Below are 26,885 nucleotides of genomic sequence, written 5' to 3'. Positions count from 1 at the left end.
GCCTAGTTCACTTCAATTATTTTTGTTTCACGCAGATACACTACTTTTTAGCAGCCTAATGAAAATATAGCCTAGGCAATATTGTGGTAAAAGTATTTGTTGCCGTTTTGATGAATTGGACAACTTATTTATATAAATATGAACACTAAAGAACAATAAAGAAAACCAAAATAAAATAAAAAATGCACATTAAAAGAAACAAACGAACAATTAAAAACACAATTGCACATAGGCCTATGAACATTAATATCATAAAAGAGTGTTCAGCCAGGTTAAAACAAACTGTTTTGATCAGATTCCTTCAAACATCCTAAAGTTGTTCTGGTATTCTACACATATTCTATACACATATAGACTATGTGAATTTTCCAGAGCTAAACAATAAGACATAAAAAAACTCATAAGCGTTGAAGAGGATCTTTTAATAACACAAATTTCAGCCACTGTCGTGTTTGTAGCCTATGGTGGATGTATTTAAAAAAAAATAGCCTACTTAAGATGTCAGCAATGTTTAATTCGTAAACAAAACACTGTTAATAAACATGATCCGTTTAATCAAATTGAAAAGTAAGTAGAAATGTCAACAAATAAAACGTTAATTCGGGATAATTGGGACATTTTTTAAAGTGATCTCAATGTCAAAATGTGTCCCAATTTACCTGAATTCAACGCTATAGGGCTACTTGTGGCTTTTTTATTATTTAACTTCAAAAAACAATCAACAGTCTAGGCTACAAGAAAAACATATAGCCAATGTGTAGGCTAATCATTATATAGCCTTTTAATAAATATATTAAAGGACTCACATATAGACACAGTTATAATTGCTTATAATGTGAAAGAAAAAAAAAGTCTTGATATATATTTGAATATTTAATAATATTTCTTTATTAGAATGACTTATGCACGTATAGACAACGGAATGACGTAAAAGAACAGCTGAAATGGCTTTTTAAAACAGTTCTCTGAATCGGTTCGAAAGAACCGATTCGCCGAAATGACTCGGACGTTCTATGATATATCATTACGTTGCCAGGTCCACGCTGTAAAATATGCTTCTGATATGATTCTTTTATTAATAATATCGATCAGCGTGAGTTATAAAAAAAAAAAAAAAAAAAGGTAGAGATAGAGAAATATGTGACAAAGCGATACCGCTGTCGCTTTATGCGGAAATCATGACAGCAGAAGTCGAAAAGCATGTTGAGCCTGTCCTTAAATCAGTTCTTTCAATCTTAATCCTGTTTTAACTATATTAGAGAACATGTACAGAGCTGTTCCCGGATCAGCCATAAACACCCAGCTATAGCACGCACATTGATGATGTCACGAGCCGAGAACAACAACAGCCCCTCAAAGGGATTCTCAGCACAGCTTAGCTTCTTAGTTTGCTCTAAAGTGCTGACTAATTCTCACCAATTAAAGCGTTCTTTGTGAACTAAGAGCTCAGTCAGACTGTCACGATAGTTTGAGTTTAATTATTCTATTGAGCGAACGTACAGAAGATATTTTACAGCTATCGCTAAAATATGTCAGGCCGCAGTGACGGGCTAACAACGCGCTACTAGCGGTCTATAAAACTATTTTGTATAGTTTGGTAAAAAAATAAAAAACAATCACGTCGTATTTCTTCTAACACCTTACCAAAAATAGCAATGAGCTGAGTTGTCTTTGCGATTAATATTAACTTTACATCTAAGGAAACTGCTAGTTTGTCAAAGGTAAGTTATCATTAGCAAGTGCATTATGTATTGTGTACTAATTTAATTCAAAATATATAAATCGTAAAACTTTCAGACGTTAAATTGTTTTAATATTAAATATGTTTTATGAATTACTGTTGAGATGTTCTGTTTTGATTCGTGAACAAAACCTTTTAATAAATAGCTTGATCCGGTTGACAAAACCGATGTGAACGATTTCTTCCACTTCTTCAATCTAATTGAAACCATTACAGCGGTGCTAGAGTTAAGTGAGTCAGTCAGAATGGATATAAAGTGCAGACAACGTTTCATGCATTTGAGATGCACATTGTAAATGACATTTTGTTTTCTGTAAGGTGCAGTCAAACGTCTCTCAGTGAGAGAGCAAGACTAAAGGATGATCTTGAAGATTTAACCAAGCACTGACAAACATGCCTCAACGAAAGAGAGCGCTTGTTCCCATTAATACAAGGAGAAGGGTTAAAGGAGATGAAGATTACTTTCCTTTCAACTCCCTACCGGTGGAATGTCAGCTCCATGTGCTCTCGTTCCTCAGTGAGGTGGACAAATGCAACTCTGCCCTTGTGTGTGCAAGCTGGAGTTGCTTAGTGCGCTCCGGGAAGCTCTGGAGAGTTGCAGACTATTCTCGCCGTGGGGTGTTTCACCTGGGCCAGGAGGGTCTGCTCGTTTCCAACAGAGAGTTTGAGCGCTGGAAAGCTTGGGTTCACCATTACACCCATCATCTTATATCCCGAGGGGCTAGTTTGCTCACTCTGAAGGCCAGTTTTGATCTAGGGGACCTGTGCAATAAATGGGGAGAGCTCCTGTCACACCTTCTAGAGAACGTGCATTGCCGGGACCTCAGTCATTTAGATTTGAACTGGACATTTACGCTGCTGGAGCCTCTCGACCTTCGCGTTCACACCAGCTCTAGCTCTCATCAAGACAATATTACCAAGATGGACCAGGTTAACAACTTCCAGGTTCTCCTGACCAGACTCGTCCGCAGCTGTCCCAGAATAACCAAAATGCGGCTGCACTTCGACTGGTCCGAAACGTCAGTTACGCTGATCACTCAGTTTCAACAACTTCGCATCTTAGAACTGAAGTACTTTTGGGTGTTCAAAGGGGTCAGCCCGAACACTTTACAGACACTGACGAAATCGCTTCCTAATCTAAAGTCCCTTACGCTCCATGTTCTCGTACCTCTGCGCAATTTAGGCATCTCGTACACCCTTGAATCCCTTTCGCTCGAGTTCCTGGATGTGTCGCCCAGTCGCGGTCTGGTCTTCTCCTGCCTCAACCTTCCAGCGCTGCGAGAGCTGCGAGCGAAAAAGATCGTCCGGGGCATTACTCTGGACCGCCGGACTCGACTACGGATACAGAGCCGATGGCCCTGCTTGTATCAGGTCTTGCGGGAAGGGACGCCCAAGCTTCAGGCCCTTAACAATGAAAGACTCCTTCCCAACTGGAAAGAGCAAAGTTACAGAGAGCTGACGTCAATCCTCCAGCAGTCTTGCTATTGCCTTCAGCATTTAGACAGTTGGCTCTGGTGAAGTCAAAACTTTAACAATCAATAGCCTGAAGGGACCACGGCCGCATCCCGAAGGAAAACATTAGAAGGACCAAAAATGTAATCAGATAACACAATTCCGATCCTCTCGAATGAAAATGATTAAATTATGCATAAGCCACGCCTTGCTAGCAAATTAAACTTCAATATATGTCCACTTTATTAACCTTACAATTATGCCTAAAAAGAGTTTTGACTTGTGCTATGAAGGTTTATGATCCAGGCTGAAGTGTGTGCATTTTTTAAGAGCTTAGGTGAATTCAGGAAAATTGTTCTATTGTGCAAAAAGGAGGATAAAGGGGATTGCAGCAATGGAGTGTGGATCACTTTGACAAGAACTCTTAATTCCTTAACATTTCACTCCTTGTGTGTTTCAGGACGAATCACCAAAAATAGAGGGTTTTTATTTTTTATTTTATTTGTGTGAATCTATGTCTAGATTTTACTGCAGTGTCCTGTGAGCAAAAGTTAGACATTCCTGATAATCTATATTTCAGACTTTTTCCTCTTCTGACAATTTAATTTTAATCTCACTTACACAAACTGGAATTTTTAAAAAGATTTCATTTTTGTTCGAGCCTGTGATTGAGTGTTTTAAGGATTTTCACATGAGTGAAAATATTTTGTTGCATCCTCAAGTTTATCCATATTTGGGGCAAATGTCTTGCATAATACAATGTAAAGCCCAGGCTTGAGTGTAGGGCTTTCTTAAGAAGTGATGCGAATAAAACTTGAACTGCTTAGACATTCTTTACATGATGAGGTATTAGCTGACCAATGAATAGGCATTAACATAATGTGCCTTTAATTAAGTTTTTCTTCCATTGAGTTTTTCTTTTCTTTTATGTTATGAAAATATTGCCTTTAAAATATTGCCGAAAAAAATAATAGACAAGTCATATAATATATGTTGTGCATAGACAAATTCTGTCCATTCCCCCTTGTAACCAACCAGTGGATGAAATGTGATTTGTGTGCTGCACTTTCTGCTCATCCACAGGATGGCACCATTCCCTTTTCTTTTCGGTGCAGTGATACAATAGTTCTGTGTATTGGCTGGAACTCAAACTGCTACAATAAATTGATATGATTTTATGAAATAACATTTGTGCTGCTTTTTTTTTTTAATGCACTTAAAGACTATGTGCTACATAAGTGGACAAATGGTTCACTGTAGCTTTCAATTAGCGTACTTCCTGGTCATTTTTAGGATCATTTTAAATAATTATTTAGTTATACATCAAGTCCATTTTAATGTTAAAAAGGGCCAGATATCAACCAAAAATATTTGACATTTTAAAAGACAAAAGACTCTATAATTTGAATTTAAGATGAATATAAATAGATATTCAAAGTACTTTTTAGAGAGTAACAGTTCTATCTATCTCTATCTATCTATCTATCTATCTATCTATCTATCTATCTATCTATCTATCTATCTATCTATCTATCTATCTATCTATCTATCTATCTATCTATCTATCTACCCTAAATGGTTCTAAACAATAGCAAATAGGGTTCTTTGGCTTGTAACAATAGCAGAGCCCTTTTTGGTGCTAAATAACCCTTTTTATAAGGTTCCATAAAGGACCATGATTTGAAAGTGTTACATAGGACCTTTATCATGTTATAAATAACCTTTTAAATAATAGTTTATTTTCATTAATATTGCTATGTACAGTTGTGGTCAGAATTATTGGCACCCCTGGTAAATATGAACAAAGATGGCTGTAAAAATAAATCTGCAATGTTTATCCTTTTGATCTTTTATTTAAAAATGCGCAAAAATCTAACCTTTCATTGAAGTAAAAGGATTGAAAGTAGGGGGTAAATCACATAATGAAATAATTGCTTTTCTCCAAAACACGTTGACCATAATTATTGGCACCCTTTTATTAAATACATTATATATTTTTGCAACCTCCTTTTGCCAAGATAACAGCTCTGAGTCTTCAATGCCTGATGAGTTTGGAGAATACCTGAGATCAGAGACCATTCCTTTTTACAGAATCTCTCCAGATCCTTCAGATTCCCAGATCCATGTTGGTGCTTCTCCTCTTCAGTTCACCCACTCATTTTCTATTTAGGGTTCAGATCAGGGGACCTGGATTATTTTTATACATTATATATTAATATTGTTTTTTAGTCCTCTATCTGCCTGGTCTTATAAAAAATGACATTGAACATGATGTAATGAAGATCAAGTTCCAGTGAAATATCTTCACAATCCTCTATGATGTCTTTATTTGTTTATTCTGAATGGCAGTTTCTCTCTGCAGATGATGAGGTCTGAAATACACAATTGATTTTGGAGTTACAGTTTAGTTTGTACATTTGATTATGTAAAATGTTTATGAAGGCCAAAATTAGCAAACATGAACAGTATGTGAGCCCTTTGTTAAAAGGAAAAAGTGACAAAATCATGGGGTAGCTTTAATGTTTTTTGTGACTGGGTATGTTTAGGCAGAAAGTGTTAATTCAAAAAAGATATCACAATATGGATCATAAATTCAATACCTCTGTTTGTTGAGAAGAGAAGATGAGTAGGCCTATTAACTGAACTGAACACTTACATGCTCTGTTAAAGAGAAAAAACAGTTACAATAATTATTAATAGTTAAAATGTATAGACATTTTAAGAAATAAATCCTTTACCTGTTGAGTGTGTGTTGACAGTCTGTGTAGTTGTATAGCTGAGCTCCAGAAAATCAGTAATGAGAATTAAAAAGATAGATTTTTCCCGTATTCTTTTAAAGACGTTTAGATTAAAACTCAAAGGAGGGGAAGGTTGGGATAAGTAAAAAAATTTAATAAAAAAAAGGGCACCAGAGACCCATCCACTAACTCTTATGAAAACACACACTCCAAATTTCACTCAAAGACATGATTTAGTAATAAAAGGCTCAGAAATCCATCAAGTTTTGTGTGTGTGTGTGTGTTCAATGAGTCATCAGAGAACTTTGGAAAAGTTTCCGGGCAGCACAACGCTGTCACCTCTGCCAAGGTCCCAAAAAGCTTGATGTCTTATCACTGAGGTCTGAAGGTCTCTGGCAACACAAGATGATCGCCATGGGATTCCTCCAATCGGTTCCAGTGATTAAGCAAAATTTCTTTCAAAATGCACATCTCTTTTCTCAGCAACAAAATAACGTGTTTTTTGCTGACCTTGGACTGCACAACAGCTATTATAACTGATTCCAGATGTGGGGCAAAGAGCGACGGATGGGACGCATTACATGTGAAACACAGACATGTTTGTTTTTTTCTGGCTCATCCATAGTTAATGTGTAATCCTGAGAGGCGTGGTAGTGGTGCTTGACACCTTTAACAATACATATATTATCAAGATCTTCGAGAGGGTACAGAGTCTAAAAACCTTCCGTTCTCTTAGCTCACTTCATTCTTGGAGGTTTCTCAGAAGGATCAGAAATGGCCAAAGGAACTTGCATATCCAAGGCCGTGGCTGTCGGCATTGGGGTCATGACAGTTTCTTCTGTTTGTGGTTTAGTGTTGATGACTGTGATGTTCCAACTTCAAATAGAGGAGAACACTCCACTGGTTCCACCTCGTCCAACCAAACCTCCGGTTATTCCAACAGATCTTCCACCGAATCTCAGACTTCCTGACAATTTGATCCCTGAGAGCTACAAAGTCGTCCTCCAACCGTACCTTTACTCGGCGATAACTAACAACTACACAAACCAATCCTTCGTTTTCACGGGGAACTCAACTGTAAAGTTAAGGTGTATGAAAGACTCCAAAGCCATCTTTCTTCATGTTCACAACCTAAATGTGACAAATGTGGAAGTGAGAGAATCTATTTCAAATAAGAAATTATTAGTGAAGAGATATACAACTCATTACAATGAAAGTAATTTTCTCGAGATCCAACTCGAGAAAGACGTGTTTTCTGAAAATGGGACCTATGATCTTTTGACCAACTTTGAAGGGGAACTTTCTGAAGACTTGGCTGGGTTGTACGTGAGCCGGTACACAGAGAAGAGTGAATACGAGGACGAGGAGGATAATGAAAGGTAAAGGTTCAGAATATATATATATATATATATAGTCTTGATAAGTTTCTTTTCATTTTGGTAAATAAAATAAAAACATAAGAACTTTCATAGTCATTGAAAAAATGTGAATGTGTACTTATAGATGTACAATAATTGCATTTATGTGGTCACTCAAATAGTTTGAAAAATTAATTTTCTAAACTTTCTCCTCATAATAATCACCACGGGCTATCTCTTGTCCAGTACATTTTTTACTTTAAGAAGCCTGTATAGACATTCACATGCAGAAATCATGCCGTTTTAATGACAAATAAGTGAAGCATCAACCCTGAACATTTGAATTCAGTTACTGATGGTCATTGTTATTTCTTGTTTTGCATAAATACATCTCCACAAGCAGATTCCTCGCCACCAGCCTGTTGCAACCCACAAACGCGAGGAAAGTATTTCCGTGCTTTGATGAACCGGCTCTGAAGGCTGTGTTTGATATTACTATTATCCACAGACCTGGACTTAAAGCCCTTTCCAATGGAATAGAAGGTTAGGATCCTTATTGTTAGGCTTGACAATTCAAAATTTCACGGACCATAATGATAAAACATATTTAATATATACATACACTTAAAAATAAAGGTTTCAAAAGAGTGGGTTTCACAGCAGTGCCACAGAAGAACAATTTTTGGGTTCCCCAAAGTTTCAAGAACATTTAAAAAATCTAAAATAAAAAAGAACATTTTCTTTTCACTCTACATTTTTTATGGAACCATAGATGTAATTAAGATACTTTATTTTTAAGAGTGTAGATATTTTGTCCTCATGTCTCTAATATAATAAATGTCAAAACAGCAAACTTACTTTTTTAAAAGTAGGTTACCTGGTTGCCTTAAAATTTTGAGTTCATTGAAATTAAAAATTTGAGACATTTTTGAGAATCGACATCACCCTTTATTCAAATATTATTAAAAGATTTTGTAAGCATATTGGTAATTGTGTTTTATAATAATGCAGTGAAACATGCCAAATTGTGCTATTTTCATGATTTATCACATCATGTTTTATTTATTCTATGTGGTTCAGATACAATAATATTTAGATTTTCTATTTATTAAACCAATTTCCTTCATTGTATTAACTCAAATGTTTAATTTCAATGAACTCAAAATTAAGGCAACCAGGTTACTTACTTTTTTTTAAGTTAAACCAAAGACTTGATTATTTGCAAAGGATTTAAACAATGTAAACAAACCAAAAAAATCAAGGTATTTATTTATGTTCAGTGTATAATTTGTTTTTCAGACTCAGACTCGATAGAAATAGATGGAGAAGAATGGATTGTGACTACATTTAGTCAGACACGCATCATGTCAACGTATCAATTGGCTTTTAGTCTATCTGATTTTAAGTATAAAACAGCATCTTCTGGGATAAACATGCATGTATGTAGCTTTCATTTTTATTTAAGATACTTGAGTGCTGGCTTATTTAAAAAAAAATTTTTTTAACCATTTCACAAATTATTATCATTTGTTTCCAAGATATATGCTCGTAATGAGGCTATTGATGCTGACCATGCGGACTATGCAGCTGAAATAACATGGAAGATTCTGGATCGCTATCAGACTGTATTTGGATTGAGATACCCACTGCAAAAACTAGGTGGGTCAAGGCGAAAAAAACCATGAGAAGGTGTCAATGGCTCTATTGAAATAGGGGTATATTATTTTAATTGCTTGCATCAATACATGTGGATGAAGTTCACCACTTATTAAAAGGCTAGTGCAGCCAAAAATAAAAATCATTTGCTCATCCTCTGATGTGTTTTTTGTGACCATACAACAAAAAGTTGGACCCCATTGACTTTCATTGTATGGACAAAAGACCTTTTAAATAACACAATAAGGTTTCATGTGTTAACATTACTTTACTAGTTAACATTAACTAACAGTGAACAATACTTATAAAGCATTTATTAATCTTGGTAATTCAACCTTTATTAATTCATAATTAAATTCTGTAATAATATATTGTTCATTGTTAGTTCATATTAGTTATTGCATTAATTAATGTTAACAAATGAGACCTTTATATATATATATATATATATATATAATAAGGTATATAATAACATAAATTACACAATGTTCATTTTTGGGTGAACTATCCCAAACAGAACACAATGAACAAGCGGAAATGAGTATGTGTGCCATATAAAAGATATGGAGGATCACAAGCAAAATTTGTTTTATTACAGATCACATTGCCCTGCCAGATTTCAGTGTCGGAGCAATGGAAAGCTGGGGTTTAATTTCATATCAGGAGTCAGGTTTGCTGTATGATGCAAAAACGGGATCAACCTTTGATAAAGAACGAGTGGCCACTACGATCGCTCATGCGTTGGCACATCAGGTAAACATATTCATAACCTTTATATCCTATAATTCATCACTGACTAAAGTTGACATTGGGCTAGATATTTCAGTAAATGGCATTGTTAAGCCCAATTTACTTCCGCGTCGAGTGCGCCGTACACTCTAAAAAAAGGTTCTATATGGCACCAAAAATGGTTCTTGGCTCGTAAGGGGAACCTTTTTAGTGCTATATAGCACCAATTTTGGTGCTTCAGTGGTTCTTCAGCGGTTCTTCAGAGGTTCTTTGACTAAGGTGCTATATAGCACCGCTAACTATGGTGTTATATAGCACCGCTACCATATACAGAACATGTTAAGATATGGTGCTATATAGCACCAAAAGTGGTTCCTCTATGATTACGACGAAGAACCATTTTTGGTGCCATATAGAACCTTTTTTTTTAGAGTGTAACTATGTCGTAGGCTGTGTTGCACGCCTAGCCTACGACGTACCCTGACGTGCACCTCTCCAAAATTGTAACAACGAGTCAATTCTACGAGGACCGCAAGCGCTGTGATTGGTCTACCAGAACCCGTTCCTCAGTGGTACACATGCTCCCTCTGTATATTTTTCAGCAGGGCCGTGCACAGACCTTTTGAGGGGCATGTGCTGAAACTGAAAAAGGGCACCCCCTCTGTTCACCCGCCCCTCAAGGCCTTTGCACACTGAGTCCGAAATTTTCGCATGCGAATTTCGTATTCAGTGTGCAAAGGCCTTAACACTTTATTATCAAACACACATGACATGCTTTATTTACATTTTTTGAAGATTTTCACTATTTTTATTGGGGGGGAAAATGCCTTTTTGAATTTCTGTGTGATGGGAAAATGAAGTAGAGCAAGTTCGGCAAAACGCGGATTCGAACCGTGATCAATTTGCGTCAAAACTTCAAGCAATGCGCTTTACCCCTGCACTATCACGGATATCATTTATATGGTGTCTTCTGCAATTCTGACTGACCCAACCAGACCTTCTGTGAAAAAGACGGCCTATTTGCACTTAATGTAACGACAACATTACTGTAACCATCTTTTACTACACATGTGAAAACGAGAGAGTATAGAGATTCAAAAATTAGAGAATATGTGCATATATCAACAACGTAAATGAATTAAACATGTGACCATGATATTATTACATGTTAACAAATTAATTGTATTAGCAATCATAAATCCAAGAACAAATTTCTACGAAATATATTTGACCTAGATGACGAGGATCACTCAGTCACTTTGTGTAAGTTCCAGTAGGAAACAGCGCGGGCGCTCTTGGCGGTCTATGGGCGCACCTTTGCTTATTTATGATTTTTCGGTGGCAAAAACAAATTAAATGTGGTTGTATTACTTATCTATTATTAACATTTTACAAAAGCCAAACTCAAATGCACTTACCAAAACTATTGATTTATTGAAGCAGGAACAAAAAACACTACCACCAAAAAAAGGGCACTTCGGAGTGTAAGGGCAAAAAGGGCATGTGCTCTGCACAGGTTGAGCCCTACCTGTGCACGTGCCTGTTTTTCAGTATAAATGAAAATCGACGCGTAGCCCATGGCGTAGACTAGAGGCTATGGCGCAGGTCCGACGAAGAAGTAGTATAAATTACCAGGACATTGATCAAGTGGTGAACGTCGTGAACGTTCGTGAACGTCGTGAACGATCAAGTGGTGAACGTCAGGGTACGTCGTAGCATCCTCAAGGACTCCTCTCACCCAGCCCACAGACTGTTTTCTCTCCTGCCCTCCGGCAGGCGTTTCAGGATCCACCGGACCAGGACCAGCAGACTAAATAACAGTTTTTTCCCCAGAGCTGTCTCCTTACTGAACTCAAACCCCCGTTGATCCACTTCCCTCATATACTGATAACTCTCCTAACTCACATCCGCCTTCACTTTGTTATTTGCACTACCGACTGTTTATTAGAGTCACAACTGTTTACTTATGCATCTTGCTCTACCATACCATAACTGGATTATGCTCATTTGCACTGCCGACTGTTATTTACAGTACCAACTGTTTACATTGGTATTTTGCACCGTACTTCTAACTGTAATATGCAATCACTTCCACTGCACTTTTACACTTTTTTCGGATAGCTTCTGTCCATAATTTATTGCACTACCTTAATCCACTGCCATATTCCTCATTTTAGCCTAACATATCATTGTATACCTCTATCTGTAAAATTCTGTTTATAGTAATAGCCATCTGTATATTATATTATATTCATAGTACATATCCACCTGTAAATTCTGTTTATAGTATTAACCATCTGTATATTATTCACTGTACATATTCACCGGTAAATTCTGTTTATAGTAATAACCATCTCTCTATTTATAGATATATTTATATATATTCAGTACATATCCATGTCCTGCACTTATGCAAACGTTGTATATCCTGCACTTGCTGCTATTGCACTTCTGGTTAGACCTAAACTGCATTTCGTTGCCTTGTACTTGTACTTGTACTTGTGTAATGACAATAAAGTTGAATCTAATCTAATCTAATCTAATTAAAACAGTATCAAAATTATACATACAGAACTAAACAAAACATAATATTACCATAAACCCAAAAATGCCAAATAAATGACATGACTTTACTGCAAACCCGAATAAGTTATCAAGTTAAGAAATTCAAAGTTTAAGTAAGCATTTAACTTAAAATGGTCATGTTATCTCAACTTAAATATAGTTGAAAATAGTGGAAATTAGCTAGCTATAACTAGCAAATTCAGCAAATGCTTAACACAGTTCTTTGATAACATTAGCATAGCAATTGCTGAAAGAGAACGACATTAAATATCATTTAACTTCTACCTGTTCACAAACCAAGCTCATGCTTCACTTATCACATGATGGTAACCCCCGCGATGGTAACAGAAACTCTTGTAAATCACTAATAAATCTCCCACTTAACATTAATCGTGCACACAAAACATATTGTGTATAATATAATAAAATATATAACACTTAATTTAAGCATTTACTCACCCTTTTAAATGTCGTGGCAAAGCATGCTGGGAAATAGCCCTAAGGTCATAGAACTCAAAACAATGAAACAATTCAGATTACTTAAAATGTGTCAGTTCCGTGAACTGAAAAAGAGTTCTAAACACTCGTAGAAGTTCATTTGATTTAACTAGTTTGTTTAATTTGAGTTTGCCCTACTTAAACCAATTAATTCATTTGAGTGTTAGGGTATACAGAGTTAAATGTTAAGTCAAATTAAAAAAAACATAACATTTTTATTAGTCATGAAAATAAATAAACACAATCAAACTCAAAATCAGTTTCTTTTGCTGTCCTATGATTAAATTGTTAACTGCATTTTACAATTGCATTCTGCAGTGTATTTTCTCTGATGTAGGTCTTTAGAACGTAACATATTTACATCATCCACTATAACTAGGGGTTGAGAACGCCTAAATAAATGTTTCCGTTTCATACCTGTGTTTAATTTCAGTGGTTCGGAAACCTTGTCACCATGCGCTGGTGGAATGACCTGTGGCTGAATGAAGCATTTGCGACATATATGTCATACACTGGGGTGGAAGCTGCTGACTGGGACTTGGTACGTAGTTTTTTGCTTATTTTATCATTAGTCGACAACTATAATGGGAATAACTTAAGTACATTAAAACTCTGCTTCCTCCTCTGATGATATTGTACATTTGTGTTTTCAGAGTGATCTAATTGTTCTCAGAGAAATCCAGTCCGCCTTTCAAGTGGATTCCCTGAACTCTTCTCATCCTCTCAGCTTGCATGACAATGATGTTCAAACTTCCTCTGAGATCATAGACCTTTTTGATGACATCACATTCAGCAAGGTTGGCATGACATCTCTATACGGTTATAGTGTTAGTACCTTAATGTTCAAAATTTAAACAAAAAAGAAAACGTAATGTTCTGTGCATCCTCTAGGGTGCTGCTGTGTTAAGAATGCTGTCTGCATACATGACTAAGGAGGCATTTAATAAAGGACTCAAGGTAAGCCAAAGTTGGCAAAAAATTATACACACAATTATTCAAGTGTTTGGAATCTTAGGAGGATTTTTCATGTTTTGAAGATGAAAGGTCTCTAAGGGCCAAGGCTGCATTGATTTGATCAATAATGCAGTACTATTGTGAAATATTATTACAATTGAAATAACTTTTTTCCAATTTAATATATTATAAAATTTAATTTATTCCAGTGATGGCAAAGCTGAATTTTCAGCATCATTAATCTTCAGTGTCACATGATCCTTCTTAAATCATTCAAATATGCTGATTTGGTGCTCAAGAAACATTTCTTATTGTTATCAATGTTGAAAACAGCTTAGCCATCACAGGAATAAATCAACTTGTATTAAATATTGTAATATTATTTGTGTTTTTATAACTTAGGACTTTTTATGGGATAATATGAATTCCTAAAAACATAGAATTTATGCTTTTGTGCATTATGTATTGTTTATGTGTTATTTATGTGTTGAAGTATTGTCAGGACTGATTGTCTACTTGCAAATATTTTAGACGTATCTCGCCAAGTTCCAGTACAATAACACTGTGTACGAAGATCTTTTGGAATGCTTACAAATGGTAAATTGAGGACCTATTTTATTATTCAAGTTGGAATAATATGAGAGGATAATGACACATATTTCCCACAATGAACAGGAGACAAATCTAGATTTGGAAGGCTTCATGAGCACATGGATTGAGCAAGTGGGGTACCCAGTGATCACCATTATTACCCAGACGGGGGAGATTTCTCAAGAACATTTTTTACTAAAGCAAGGCGAGGGCCATAAGTAAGTTGGCTCTGTTTATAAAAGTATACAGTATTACCATATTTACGGAATCATTTGTGCACCATGGTAGGCCATTTATAGCATTGGATTTAAACTAAACAAATAAAAAGACCCATATTATTGTACCACTATATGCAATATAGTCTTTATTGTTTAGCCAAATTCAAATATTGTTTATTTTCTTCCTAACAGTATTCCATGGCAGGTTCAAGTCACATACCTTAGGTCTGATGATTTGGATGAGGTGAAAAGGGATTTATTGAAAGTTAAAGGGCCAGGTAAGGAACGAATTAAACTATATCGCTTCATTTTAAAATGTAAAAATGAAACCTGCCATAACAACAGGCCTAAATGCAGTAGCTGTTTGTAGTGATTAACTATTCCTGCATCCTTCTTTATAGTTCGAAGGCCACATTTTCAACTTAAGGATGACCAGTGGCTTCTCGCCAACATCGACTGCACTGGCTTTTACCGTGTGAACTACGATGAAGGAAACTGGAATGGACTTCTATGGCAGCTTGAAGATAACTATGAAGTAAGCATCTTTTAAGACATATATGTTATTAGCATCCTTTTTAAATCACTTAACAATTAAGGGCAGCAACTTAACTTTGTGCAAGTACACAAACCCTTGGCCAACAATGGATCCTGTTTAACATACTTGACGTGCGCTGTTCCATTGGTCTATCAAACTTTATAGGCTACTCAAGGGGGTGGTAGTGTTACATTTAAATAGGCTACCTCTCACATTAAACCGTATGTTATAAATTGCAATAAACCAAAGTCCCTTTAAGACAAGTCATTTCTCTCGGCGGCCATCTTTGAAACGCCTCTTGAGCATGCAAGTGCTGCTTCTATCTCTCTGAATGGGGGAAACATCAAATTCTCCAAAACTGTTTGCCAAGCTTAAGATTAAATTTCATATTTGAAATCACCAATGAACTCTGACAACAACTGTCTCATAAATGTTTTTGATAAACACTCGAATCATGACCAAAAAAAACAGCATTTTTAGCCTGGACTAAGCTAATGCGCATGCGCAATCCTAAACGCGCGTCTCAGAACACTGCCTGTTTCTATAGCAACCGGAGCTTCTAATGTCAGCTGCAGTGACGCATGACTTTACTAATCAACGATTGGCTCTTTCATTTAGAAGGCGGGGCTTGTTCGCCATATTGGGGCGTTGCACTTTCTCCCATTCATAAGCAAAGGGAGTGCACCGTCTTCCTGTATAAAAAGTCTTTGTAAAAACATACTTTCTCAGCATCAAATGGTCTTTTCTTCCCTATTGTGACGTATATCTGAGTGCAACGGCTTCTCGAACAAGAAAAAATGTAGGACGAGACTTGATTTTGTCCATCGGGAATTAGTTGGTTTGTTGTGGTTTGCTATATATCCATGTGTTCACACCATGTCGAGAGATTGTAATTACAGTTTGTTAACTGGGAATTTTCTGATGGCTCCCATTTGTACCAAGTGACTGCTGTACCACCTGATCACTGCAGAATCATATTGCCGTTGATACCCAGCAAACATTTGGACATTTAATGACCATTGAAAAGACGTCCCTCCGACACGTCCCGTCACGGCTGAAAAATTGTTCCAAAATTAAGGTTGAATGGACGAATCTGAATGCAAATGACTTGTTTTCACGCTATCTATCACCTCTTGTGGCAGCTCTGAGAATGCAATCTGACATTTCAATAGCCAGCAACTTGCCAAATCGAGCTTGCGTAGCATGAAGCGTCTGCGTTCACGTAGGCTACTTGCGTGAAGTATGTTTTGTCATTTACAGAAAATATTCAAAATCCTAACCTCAATACTGATGAGATCAAAAATGCCTTACAACACCTTTAGGTCATTCCAGTCATCAACCGAGCGCAACTCATTGATGACGCTTTTAATCTTGCAAGGTACATTTTTAAATAAAATTTGGTAAATAATTATATTGTTCACTGGGATTTGTTGCTGTATATTAACTTCTAATATTTCTGTAAAGGGCTCATCGTCTCAACGTCAGTATTGCACTAAGTCTAACTAAGTTCCTGGTGAATGATACCGAGTATATCCCATGGGAGTCAGCACTGAAAAACCTGGACCATTTTGTCCTCATGTTTGATCGCTCTGAGGTCTATGGTTCGATAACGGTGAGCACAAGGAAATTGAACACATACAAAACAGGGAAAAATGTGATAACTTATAATGAACTTACATTTTTTATTTCTAGAAATACCTACGCAAGCAAGGCAAAGGACTATATGAGTACTTTCAAGAGTACACAGATAATGGAACCATTCCTGAGGAACACACTGACCAGTAAGCATTATTTTTGTCCTTCTTTAAATATATTTTGTTGGAACATAGCAATCATTCTTTGATTTTTTTTCTTAGGTATAACCAGGTAAATGCTATTTCAGTGGCCTGCACCAATGGCCTTCCTGAGTGCATAGAAATGGCAACAAGTCTTTTCACGGACTATAAAAATGGCACAAATCGGTGAGTTGTGTCTTTAAGACTAAATTAAATTATTGCAAATTCCAGTTCTGCAAGATATCTATGCATAAGATATAGTGACTTGAGAGAGGATGTCTTTTAACATTTAGGATTCTTCCGAATTTGAGGAGAGTAATCCTTTGCAGTGCAATAGCTGCCGGTGATGAGGATGATTGGGAATTTCTTTGGGAAGAATATCAAAGGACTACGATCGTTGCCGAGAAAGACAAATTAAGATATGCCCTATCGTGTACCAAAGAAATCTGGCTGCTAAACAGGTTAGGGCAGCGATTTGAGCTCTATACCATCTCAACGGCCACTTGGTTTCCATCATACTCACTATTGACGTTTAATCCAACAGATACCTTGAGTACACTCTTGACCCTTCAAAGATAAGAAAGATGGATATAGTCTCTACCATAAACTACATTGCCAGAAATGTCGCCGGCCAGCCTCTCGCATGGGATTTTGTTCGTGGCAAGTGGTCCTATATCACCCAAGAGTAAGTTACGTTTCAAATGAATTTGGTGCAGTAACAACTGTTCAGTTGGTGTCTTTGGCTTGAAATAAATGATGAATTATGAAATATGAATCGGGAATTGCCAAAGCAATCAGGAAGTTATAACACCCAAGTTACATAAAAGTATCAAAGCTCAACAGCAATCCAGGCTCCAAAGTCTTCCTTCAGCTATAAATGAATGATAGTCTTAATTGTCTTAAAGCTTTTATCTCTGGATATGTGACTAACTATCTCTTTTTGGAAGGTATGGAGCGGGAATCATATCCTTAGGCAGTCTACTAGATGGTGTGACAAAGAGATTCTCCAGGGACGTTGAACTTGAAGAGGTGCTGTCGTTTGCCATTTTTGGTTACGCTCTTACTCCTTCAGTTATTGTAAAAGGATGATAAAGTGTAGTAGTTGATTATGTCGAAATCTATAACAGTGTTTCCACCATTGATCTTACACAAACATTTCTTCACACAGCTGAAGCAGTTTCAGAGGGAGCAGGATAAGAACAATCAGGGGCTCGCTGCTCGAGCTTTGGAGCAGGTCATTGAAAGGACAGAGGCCAATATTAAGTGGGTGAATGAAAACAAGCAGAATGTTAAGGAATGGTTTGATGGAGAGCTGTAGGATTCCACAATGAAAGTAACACCCTCCTGGGGTTCGGAGATGGTTTTCACTGGAGTATCATTCAAGCTTTAGAAGAGAAGAACAACGAATGTGCCATTTAAAATGGCTACATAACACATTCACTATGCTGTGTTGGGTAGTTAATGCCAGACCTATTGTGTATATTAGAGAAAAGGCCAAACATGAATGTTTAGGACAGCTTAATTTATTGCCTTTAATATAATTTAGTTGATATTACAGAGTATTGTTTACAGTGATGAAATCACATCTAAGCACATAAACCAAAAACATAAGCACAAAGGACCATATGTTATTCTTTGTATTTGTATTGTTTATTTTAATTAAAATGCATATTGTGAAAGCTAGTATTTTGAAATATTACCTTTTTATAAAACCACAAACTTTAATTTTGTTGATAATTGTGATTATTGATATTAAAAAAAAGAATGACAAAGGTTGTGATTCATATTTTGAAACATGTAAAAGTCAAAAGTACATCTTTACATAAAGTGCCTTTTTTACAGCTGTTTCTTTTGATGCACTGATACTGTAATATATCTATAATATTATGGTTGAAGATGCACATATATATATATATATATATATATATATATATATATATATATATATATATATATATATATATATATATATATATATATATATATATACATATATATATATATATATATATATATATATACATATATATATATATACATATATATATACATATATATATATATACATATATATATACACATATATATATATATACATATATATATACATATATATATATATATATACATATATATACATACCGGTTTTCGGTTCTGTACGGTTCTTGTTGTTGTTGTTTTTTAATCGTTAACACTCCAGAAATTTACTTCAGCATATGGTATATATGGCTTAATCATCCACAATTTAGGATACAGTTTTAAAAATTGTTATATCAAGTTGTTTCCTAACTGGCTGTCTACCTAGTCTGACACATTGGCGTAACATTTTTCATGTTAATCATTTCAATTTTGATCAGAACCATACACTGTGGCTTTAATTCAGCTGACCTGATGAACACATTTCACCATGAAGTGTCCCATGTGTTTCACAATCACCATATGACATCCAGCGCTGTGAAAAAATAACATAAAATACACGAAAACACAACACTGCCAGAAGTTTCTGCCCAAACTTAAAAGTCATGTTTAAATTATTAGAACTAGAAGCATATCTTAAATGTTACATTTATCATGTGAACTTATATACAACATATGCATGTGTGTATGAGACATCAAAGCACGAGACAGACAGGGGTCGGAGGAGAACACCGGAAAATGTGACAGAATGGACTATATTTGCCTGTATTTGCAATCCACGAGCCGAGGTTCAGCTGCGCGACTCGCGAGAGTGTGTGTATGCGCAACGGGCACGCGCGGCGCGGCTCCCTCTCTCCTCCTGCACTGCTAGTGCATCCTCCAACTCCGGCAGCCTTCCTTATCTCTCCCACTTTCATTTCTACATGTGACGTGACCTGCAGCACTCCACTTTTACTTTACTGTATGTCCACACACACCTCTTATTTCGCGCGAAAAGCACACCCACTGTCTGAGGTAACATAGGGGCACGAGGATACATTGCGCATGCGCGAACCGTGAGACGCACACACTCCGAACCGAGACAAGCGAACCGAACGGTTCGGTTTTTTTCCATGTACCGTGCCACCCCTAATACATACACACATACACACACACACACACACACACACACACACACACACACACACACACACACACACTACCGGTCAAAAGTTTGAGAACGGTAAGATTTAAAAATGTTTTTAAGGAAGTCTCTCTCTTAAGGCTGCATTATAAAATAAAAAAAAGCAGTAATATTGTGAAATATTATTAAAATGTAAAATAACTGTTTTCTATTTGAATATATTTTAAAATGTAATTTATTCCTGTGACGGCAAAGCTGAATTTTGAGCATCAGTACTCCAGTCTTCAGTGTCACATGATCCTTCAGAAATCCTTCTAATATAATGATTTGCTGCTCAATGAACTTTTATGATTATTATCAATGTTGAAAGCAGTTGTGTGCAACATTTTTTTGGATTGTTTAATTAATAGGAAGTTCAAAAGAACAGTATTTATCTGAAATAGAAAGCTTTTGTAACATTGTACTACCATTCAAAAGTTTTGGGTCGGTAAGGTTGTTTTTTTTTGGGGGGGGAATATTCAGCAAGAATGTATTAAATTGATAAAGTGATAGTATAGACATTTGTAATGTTGCAAAAGCTTTATATTTCAGATAAATGCTGTTCTTTTGAACTTTCTATTCATTAAATAATCCTGAATTTTTTTTACACAACTGCTTTCAACATTGATAATAATAATAAATATTTCTTGAGCAGCAAATCGGCATATTAGAATGATTTATGAAGGATCATGTGACTCTAAAGACTGCAGTAATGATGCTGAAAATTCAGCTTTGAATAACAGAAATAAATTGCATTTTAAAATATATTCAAATAGAAAAAAGCTATTTTAAATTGTAAAAATATTTCACGATCTTACTGTTCTTAATATATATTGCTGTTGATCGATCACAAATCACAAGTTTTGATACTTTTTAAACATATTTTATAAAGTAATCATTTCATGGTTAATCTCCAAATAAATGTAGAAACAATAAAAAGATGTTATATTTTAAATACTTTTTATTGGCATCTTTTTATGAATTAAGGCCAGTATCACTGATACTAATATTAACTATAGCCATGCAATTTTACCATTTATTAGACTCCAATCAATACAAAAACTTTTATAAACAATATATAAAATATTTTGTTGATATTAGACATTTAATCGTGCAATCAGATTTTTCATTAAAATGACTTTTGCCGCTATTTAACACTCACTTAAAAACACAAATAACTGAAATGTAAACTTTAGCAAATCTAAAAACAATAAAATCTTAAGTATAAAAAAGTGTATTGTTTATTCATACTGTACATTATAATGCTGTAATGCCTAAATGCAATTGTAACAATTAAAACAACTGATTTTAGTTTTAGTTTTTTAAAATAGTGTAGAATTTTTAAATGAGCCATTAATCTGTATAATTATGATTATGAAATATTATAAAACCGTTTTCAATAATGGTGCTTAATGATTTGAAGGACATGCCTTCGATACACATAAAATACATAAAGGTCTTTATTTTAAAATGGCACTTTTGCTGTTTATTTATCATATTTGTATGTGATAACATATGAATACTGACTGCGAGGTCTTGTTTTGTGGTGTAAATATATATTTTGGAAGACAGATAAGGCACTGTGATCCCATCCTGGACGCTCAAGGATGTCATTCAGTCATCCTGAAAGCAAAATCCCAAACAAGATGTTACAGGTTTGCACAAAAAAACTCCAACAAATCCTTCACTGGATCATTGCATTAGTTTGACTTCATCTTAAACCTCTTGATGATAGAATAACAGGAAATGTTCAAAAGATTACACATCTGCTCATCATAAACCCGTTTCCTAAACAAATCCTTCATGCAGTCAGAGCAAAACACAAAACATTTTCAATTGAGCAGAGAATCTTACCCATTCTTCATCGTCTGCTCCCTCACCCTGACCGGCACTCTTCCCTGTCTTTTCCTGATCCGTTTTGTTAGCCATTATTTTCTCTGTCCACGATGCTCCAGCGTTCTCATCTCCTGCAAAGTTGCACTTTGTCACAGTACCACCGTCCAGTTTGGCGAAGGAAACTAGACAGACAAAAACAGACAGAACAGCACATGTAGCCATCTTGACTTACATCGAAGTACATACTATTTTCAGTCATTGCACTCACAAATAAAGGGCCCGTCTCCTTTTGTTTTAAGACGGATTTCTTGGCCTGCCTCAAGCTCTGTTTTGATCATCTCCGCCTCTGAGATCCAGAATGCAAAGGCCTGACCAGGACAATGTTTTGCAGTGATTTTAACCAGCTGGTGCTTATTCACAATATCACTCAGTTGACGCTCATCTAGACAATCTGTTTCACCCTTGGCCTCCACTTCTGCGGACACACAAACAGACACCTTTTGCTCACAACATACACGTAATAGATATTTTTTGTAAAATCGGCATATTATATTTACTTCTAAGAGTTTATTCCAGCCTTTATTATTTAAAGTGCCCCTATTATGCTATTTTAAAGTTTCCTAATTTAGTTTTGGAGGTCTCCAACAACAGGTTTACATGCATCAAAGGTCAAAAAACATTTGTTCAATGTTCAATGATTCTCAAACGACTCGATGGATGAATCAGTATCTCTAAATCTCTCCTTTCCCCGAGCCTACTCTGCTCTGATTGGTCAGATGGCCCAGTCTGTTGTGATTGGTCTACCGCGTACAGCGTATTTCGGAAAAATCGCCCATTACCATAACTGAACTCCAGCTCCCTCCGGAGGCTTCCTAAAGCTCAGCGATTGTACACACTGTAAAGACAGTAATGATGATGTCGATTTTACACCAATCCCAGCGCGAGTCGGAATCGATGAAACATTGGAAGAACTAGTTATTGAACCCGAACCTGGAGCAAGACGTTTCTCAGTGATGCTACTCAGTTTGAGGTACATGATGAGATGTTTCAACTGTAACTCCTCACCATCAGCTTTAAAGGGTTAGGTCACCCAAAAATGAAAATCCTGTCATTAATTATTAACCCTCATGTCGTTCGACACCCGTAAGACGTTCATCTTCGGAACACAAATGAAGATATTTTAGTTAAATCCGATGGCTCAGAAAGGCCTCCATTGGCACAATGCACGGTTCACTCTCAAGACCCTTAAAAGGTACTAAAGACGTCGTTACAAAGTCCATCTCACTACAGTGGTTCTACAATAACTTTATGAATCGTCGAGAATAGTTTTTGTGCGCAAAAAAACCCTAAATAACGACTTATATAGTGATGACGATTTCAAAACACGGCCTCATGAAGTTTCGAAGCGTTATGAATCAGTGAGTCGAATCATGATTCGGATCGCGTGTCAAACCACTAAACTGCTGATTCGACTCAATGATTCATAACGCTTCGAAGCTTCATGAGGCCGTGTTTTGAAATCGTCATCACTATATAAGTCGTTATTTAGGGTTTTTTTGCGCACAAAACTATTCTCGCCGATTCATAAAGTTATTTTAGAACCACTGTAGTGAGATGGACTTTGTAACGACGTCTTTAGTACCTTTTAAGGGTCTTGAGAGTGAACCGTGCATTGTGCCAATGGAGGCCTTTCAGAGCCATCAGATTTCAACTCAAATATCTTCATTTGTGTTCCGAAGATGAACGGAGGTCTTACCGGTGTCGAACGACATGAGGGTAAGTAATTAATGACAGAATTTTCATTTTTTGGTGAACTAAACCTTTAACAAGTGTGTGTCCATCAACAAACCTGTGTGTGTGTGTGTGTGTGTGTGTGTGTGTGTGTGTGTGTGTGTGTGTGTGTGTGTGTGTGTGTGTGTGTGTGTGTGTGTGTGTGTGTGTGTGTGTGTGTGTGTGTGTGTGTGTGTGTGTGTGTGTGTGTGTGTGTGTGTGTCTGATTTATTACAGTGCACATGCGGGAACTGTATCAATAAGAGCACATACATTAGCCGAGCACTAACGTGAATGACTGATGTAAGTTAACATTAAAGTTTGCAAAACAAATCTTGCTCCATTCTTTTATCTTTATTCAAAGTAGTAAGAATTACAGACAATCTACATTAATAGAGACAGTTTTAGGTAATACTGCAGCCCACAGCTGATTTACAGTAGTATTTCATTAAGACAGTAATAACATGAGTTAGCCAGATACCTACACAATATGAACCACGATAAACACATTGTAGAGGACAGCGTCTTCTCGACATGATGCTGTCCAGCAGTGTTTGAGGTGGTTCAAGTTTTCCCTGGTGTCGCGCAATAAGTGGATGGGTAATGTTTTGTCTTGAATTCGACTCTTACTTTTGAGAGACAATAACTTTATATACGGTGCACTTTCAGATTTATAAATTTGAAGGATGTTTTCATTCACTTTGAAGTAGAGCTATGTTACGCACTACATGAAAGGTAATTTTCAAAAATCCATAATAGGGACACTTTAATGGTACAACTGCAAGTTGTTAGAACAGGCTGCCATTAAAAAGCACAATAAAACATTCTATATTAAAACCACATGTTTCTGAATAAATCCACATTAGTGTTACTCACTGAAAGATGACATCAGATAACCTGTGTTGACCTTCCTGGTATCGCTGAAGTTAGGCTCAAGCTCATTTCCTTTTGAATCATATTTTCTGCGATGGATTCGGCTTGGTTTGATGTACAAAACATTGTAGCGCTCCTGAAATAAACACAATTAAGATTTTAATAAAAAGGATATCACAAACTTGCAAGACAAGCAACAATAAAACAATTGCTGAATCACTAAGAGTCATGGAAAAAATATTACCATTTAATGACAAATAACATAATATAACCAACTGTTAATATGTTTGGGGTCAATCCTAATTTGTTTTGTTTTTGAACAGTCTCTTATGCTCACCACAGCTGCATTTATTTGATAAAAATACAGTCAAACAATAATATCGTTAAATGTTGGCTTGATCTACCATCTTCTGAGCCAAATTTTAGACTGTATCTCCTCCTAGAGCTTTAAAGCTACAGCCACCAAACTCAGGTCAGACCTTTAGACTGTTCTGACTAGCAACATGCCAACAGCATGCAAATTCATGTTAAAACATGCTAGCAACATTAAATCATGTTAAGACATGCTTGCAAAATGCTAAACTATGTTAACAAAATTCTAAATCATGTTAACAACATGCTAATTCATGTCAAACCAGGCTAATTAATGCTAACATGTAAAGAATGCTAGCAACATGATACACAATGTTAGCAAACATGTTAATTCATGACAAACCATGTTAGCAACATGCTAATTTACGGTAGTAACATTTAAAAAAATAAATATTATAACAATGCTAGCAATGTTAAAAAATGCTAGCAACATGTTAAATCATATTAATATACACAATTGTGCTAACAAAATGCTAAAAAAAAATGCAAGCCATTCTAAATCATGCTAACAACATGCTAATTCATGTTAACATGTTAATTCATAAAAATTCATAAAACATGTTAATGCTTACAACATGTTAAAAATGCTAGCAACATGACAAATAATGCTAGCAACATATTAAATCATGCTAGCAAAATGCTAAATCATGTTAACATGCTAATGCACGCTAAAACATGTGAACAAACATGTTAAAACATATTACATGATAAAACATGCTAGCAATATACTAAATCATGCTAGCAGCATGCTCGAATTAATGATAAACATGCAAATGCTAACGAAATGCTAGCAAAACATAAATCATGCTAGGAACAGCCAATTCATGCTGACAATATATTAAAACATGTTAAATCATCTATCTGATAGACTTTATTCCCTACAGCATTTAAACTTTAAACTACTTCAAACGTAAAACCTTCAAATTGCTAGCTTTTAAAGCTTTGTCATCAAACTTTACTCATCTAGTTACAATTAAAAAACGCTGTTTTCTATTGTAATTTTATAAATGTACCTGTGATGCAAAGATTAATTTTCAGCATTATTACTCCATCTGTCACATGATCCTTCAGAAATAATTATATTCTATTATGCTGATGTGATGCTCAAAAAACAATTCTTATTAACAATTCAGGTTAAATTGTGGACACCATACTTTTTTCAGGATTCTCTGATGAACAGAGCTTTCTAAAGAACAGCATTTATTGGATTTTTTTTTTGTAACAGTGCATTGACCCCAGACTTTTGAACAGTTACTTTTAAAGTAGTGAATGATCATGATTGCAGTGTAGCTACAACTTGAGTTTCTGAGATGAGGAACAGTCTGGATGAGGAACAAGTTCTCTAATAAACAAACACTTCACCTTTCTGTTGTTCACATCTGTTATGACATGGCGTGACATATCCAGGACCGCCCCCTCTAAAATGACACCATGACCACTGGAAAGCGAAAATGACACATAAAACAGAATGCGAGAGCCAAAGAAAAAAGTTTAGTTACAAAATACTATGGTAACGATATTTTCCACCCGAATGCACAGTTGCAGTGTTGCTATAACACCATAACTTGCTGTTATAAAATTGACTAAATATTCTATATTGACACATATTAATTTGGAGACGTTATCCATATTTGTAAGGGAGACGAGGAGAAGCAAACCAGGCTGTGCATTCGATGTCGACAACTGCAAAAAATCAGACTTTAAAGTTTTACCTCTGAGGAACTATTTGATCCCATGTGGAGGATAGTTTCTCATTATGCACAGGTTTGTTTAATAACGCAGTGTTGTCATAAATGCGACTCATCTTCCTCCGATGATTTTGATTTCGTCGAAAGCTCAGCCACTTCCTGGTTACGTCATCATGAAATCTTTATCCATTCGAAACGCAATTTAGAGATGCAGGGAAATGTTGTGTACTTGTAAAGTACATAGAAAATACGCGTTATGATTATCTTTCTTTCAGGCGTGCTTCTTCTTGTTTCAAGAACACTGGCCGTGATCTTTATTTGCGCAAATGAAGTTGACAAAACAGTCAACTACTAGACAGTAGTGAAAAGTCAAATAACCACATCACAGTTTTATGATAGTAGTGAGCATTTTCTGCTATTTGAAGTGCACCAAACATTTTTGTGTTTTATAGGGAGG

The 26,885-nt window shown here is 35.9% G+C and overlaps 3 protein-coding genes across 4 annotated transcripts; 2 read left to right on the top strand and 1 right to left on the bottom strand.

Moving 5' to 3' along the window:
• The first annotated feature begins 1,310 nt into the window (after positions 1 to 1,310).
• On the top strand, positions 1,311 to 4,373 carry LOC307131449 (uncharacterized protein). Of its 2 annotated transcripts, none has more exons than XM_079825108.1 (2): positions 1,311 to 1,721; positions 2,060 to 4,373. In XM_079825108.1, exon 2 carries the CDS (start codon positions 2,135 to 2,137, stop codon positions 3,257 to 3,259), a length of 1,125 nt encoding a protein of 374 aa, XP_079681234.1. In that variant the 5' UTR covers positions 1,311 to 1,721; positions 2,060 to 2,134; the 3' UTR covers positions 3,260 to 4,373. The 2 variants fall into 2 exon arrangements, with proteins under 2 accessions (XP_079681234.1, XP_079681235.1); XM_079825109.1 differs by having other exon boundaries at positions 1,313 to 1,721; positions 2,066 to 4,373.
• Positions 4,374 to 6,705: 2,332 nt separating this feature from the next.
• anpeplb (alanyl (membrane) aminopeptidase-like b) lies at positions 6,706 to 18,128 on the top strand (the record flags this gene model as incomplete). The annotated part of the gene is made up of 18 exons (XM_079826163.1): positions 6,706 to 7,310; positions 7,693 to 7,832; positions 9,544 to 9,698; positions 13,171 to 13,278; positions 13,391 to 13,534; positions 13,629 to 13,694; positions 14,223 to 14,288; positions 14,367 to 14,500; positions 14,693 to 14,778; positions 14,902 to 15,035; positions 16,358 to 16,413; positions 16,500 to 16,647; positions 16,728 to 16,816; positions 16,892 to 16,996; positions 17,104 to 17,271; positions 17,355 to 17,495; positions 17,758 to 17,839; positions 17,979 to 18,128. 18 exons carry the CDS (start codon positions 6,706 to 6,708, stop codon positions 18,126 to 18,128), a joined length of 2,577 nt encoding a protein of 858 aa, XP_079682289.1.
• A 2,102-nt stretch (positions 18,129 to 20,230) lies between these two features.
• Positions 20,231 to 26,728, bottom strand: arpin (actin related protein 2/3 complex inhibitor). The gene is made up of 6 exons (XM_079826068.1): positions 26,453 to 26,728; positions 26,103 to 26,178; positions 24,372 to 24,504; positions 21,994 to 22,200; positions 21,744 to 21,907; positions 20,231 to 21,512 (listed from the first exon to the last, which is right to left on the bottom strand). Exons 1-6 carry the CDS (start codon positions 26,542 to 26,544, stop codon positions 21,504 to 21,506), a joined length of 681 nt encoding a protein of 226 aa, XP_079682194.1. The 5' UTR covers positions 26,545 to 26,728; the 3' UTR covers positions 20,231 to 21,503.
• Between the last annotated feature and the right edge of the window lie 157 nt (positions 26,729 to 26,885).

The sequence above is a fragment of the Gobio gobio genome (genome assembly GCF_949357685.1).
Source record: "Gobio gobio genome assembly, chromosome: 9".
In the NCBI taxonomy this organism is placed as follows: Eukaryota; Metazoa; Chordata; class Actinopteri; order Cypriniformes; family Gobionidae; genus Gobio; species Gobio gobio.
This window is presented reverse-complemented; position numbering and strand designations above follow the sequence as displayed.

Bases quoted from the DNA above. Each gene is read 5' to 3' on its own strand.
- arpin (XM_079826068.1), bottom strand. From the start codon at position 26,544: ATGAGTCGCATTTATGACAACACTGCGTTATTAAACAAACCTGTGCAT. The intron at 26,179-26,452 runs GTAAAACTTTAA...TTCGCTTTCCAG, and splicing joins GATCAAATAGTTCCTCAGAG to TGGTCATGGTGTCATTTTAG. The intron at 22,201-24,371 runs GTGAGTAACACT...GTGTGTCCGCAG, and splicing joins TTATCTGATGTCATCTTTCA to AAGTGGAGGCCAAGGGTGAA.
- LOC307131449 (XM_079825108.1), top strand. From the start codon at position 2,135: ATGCCTCAACGAAAGAGAGCGCTTGTTCCCATTAATACAAGGAGAAGG.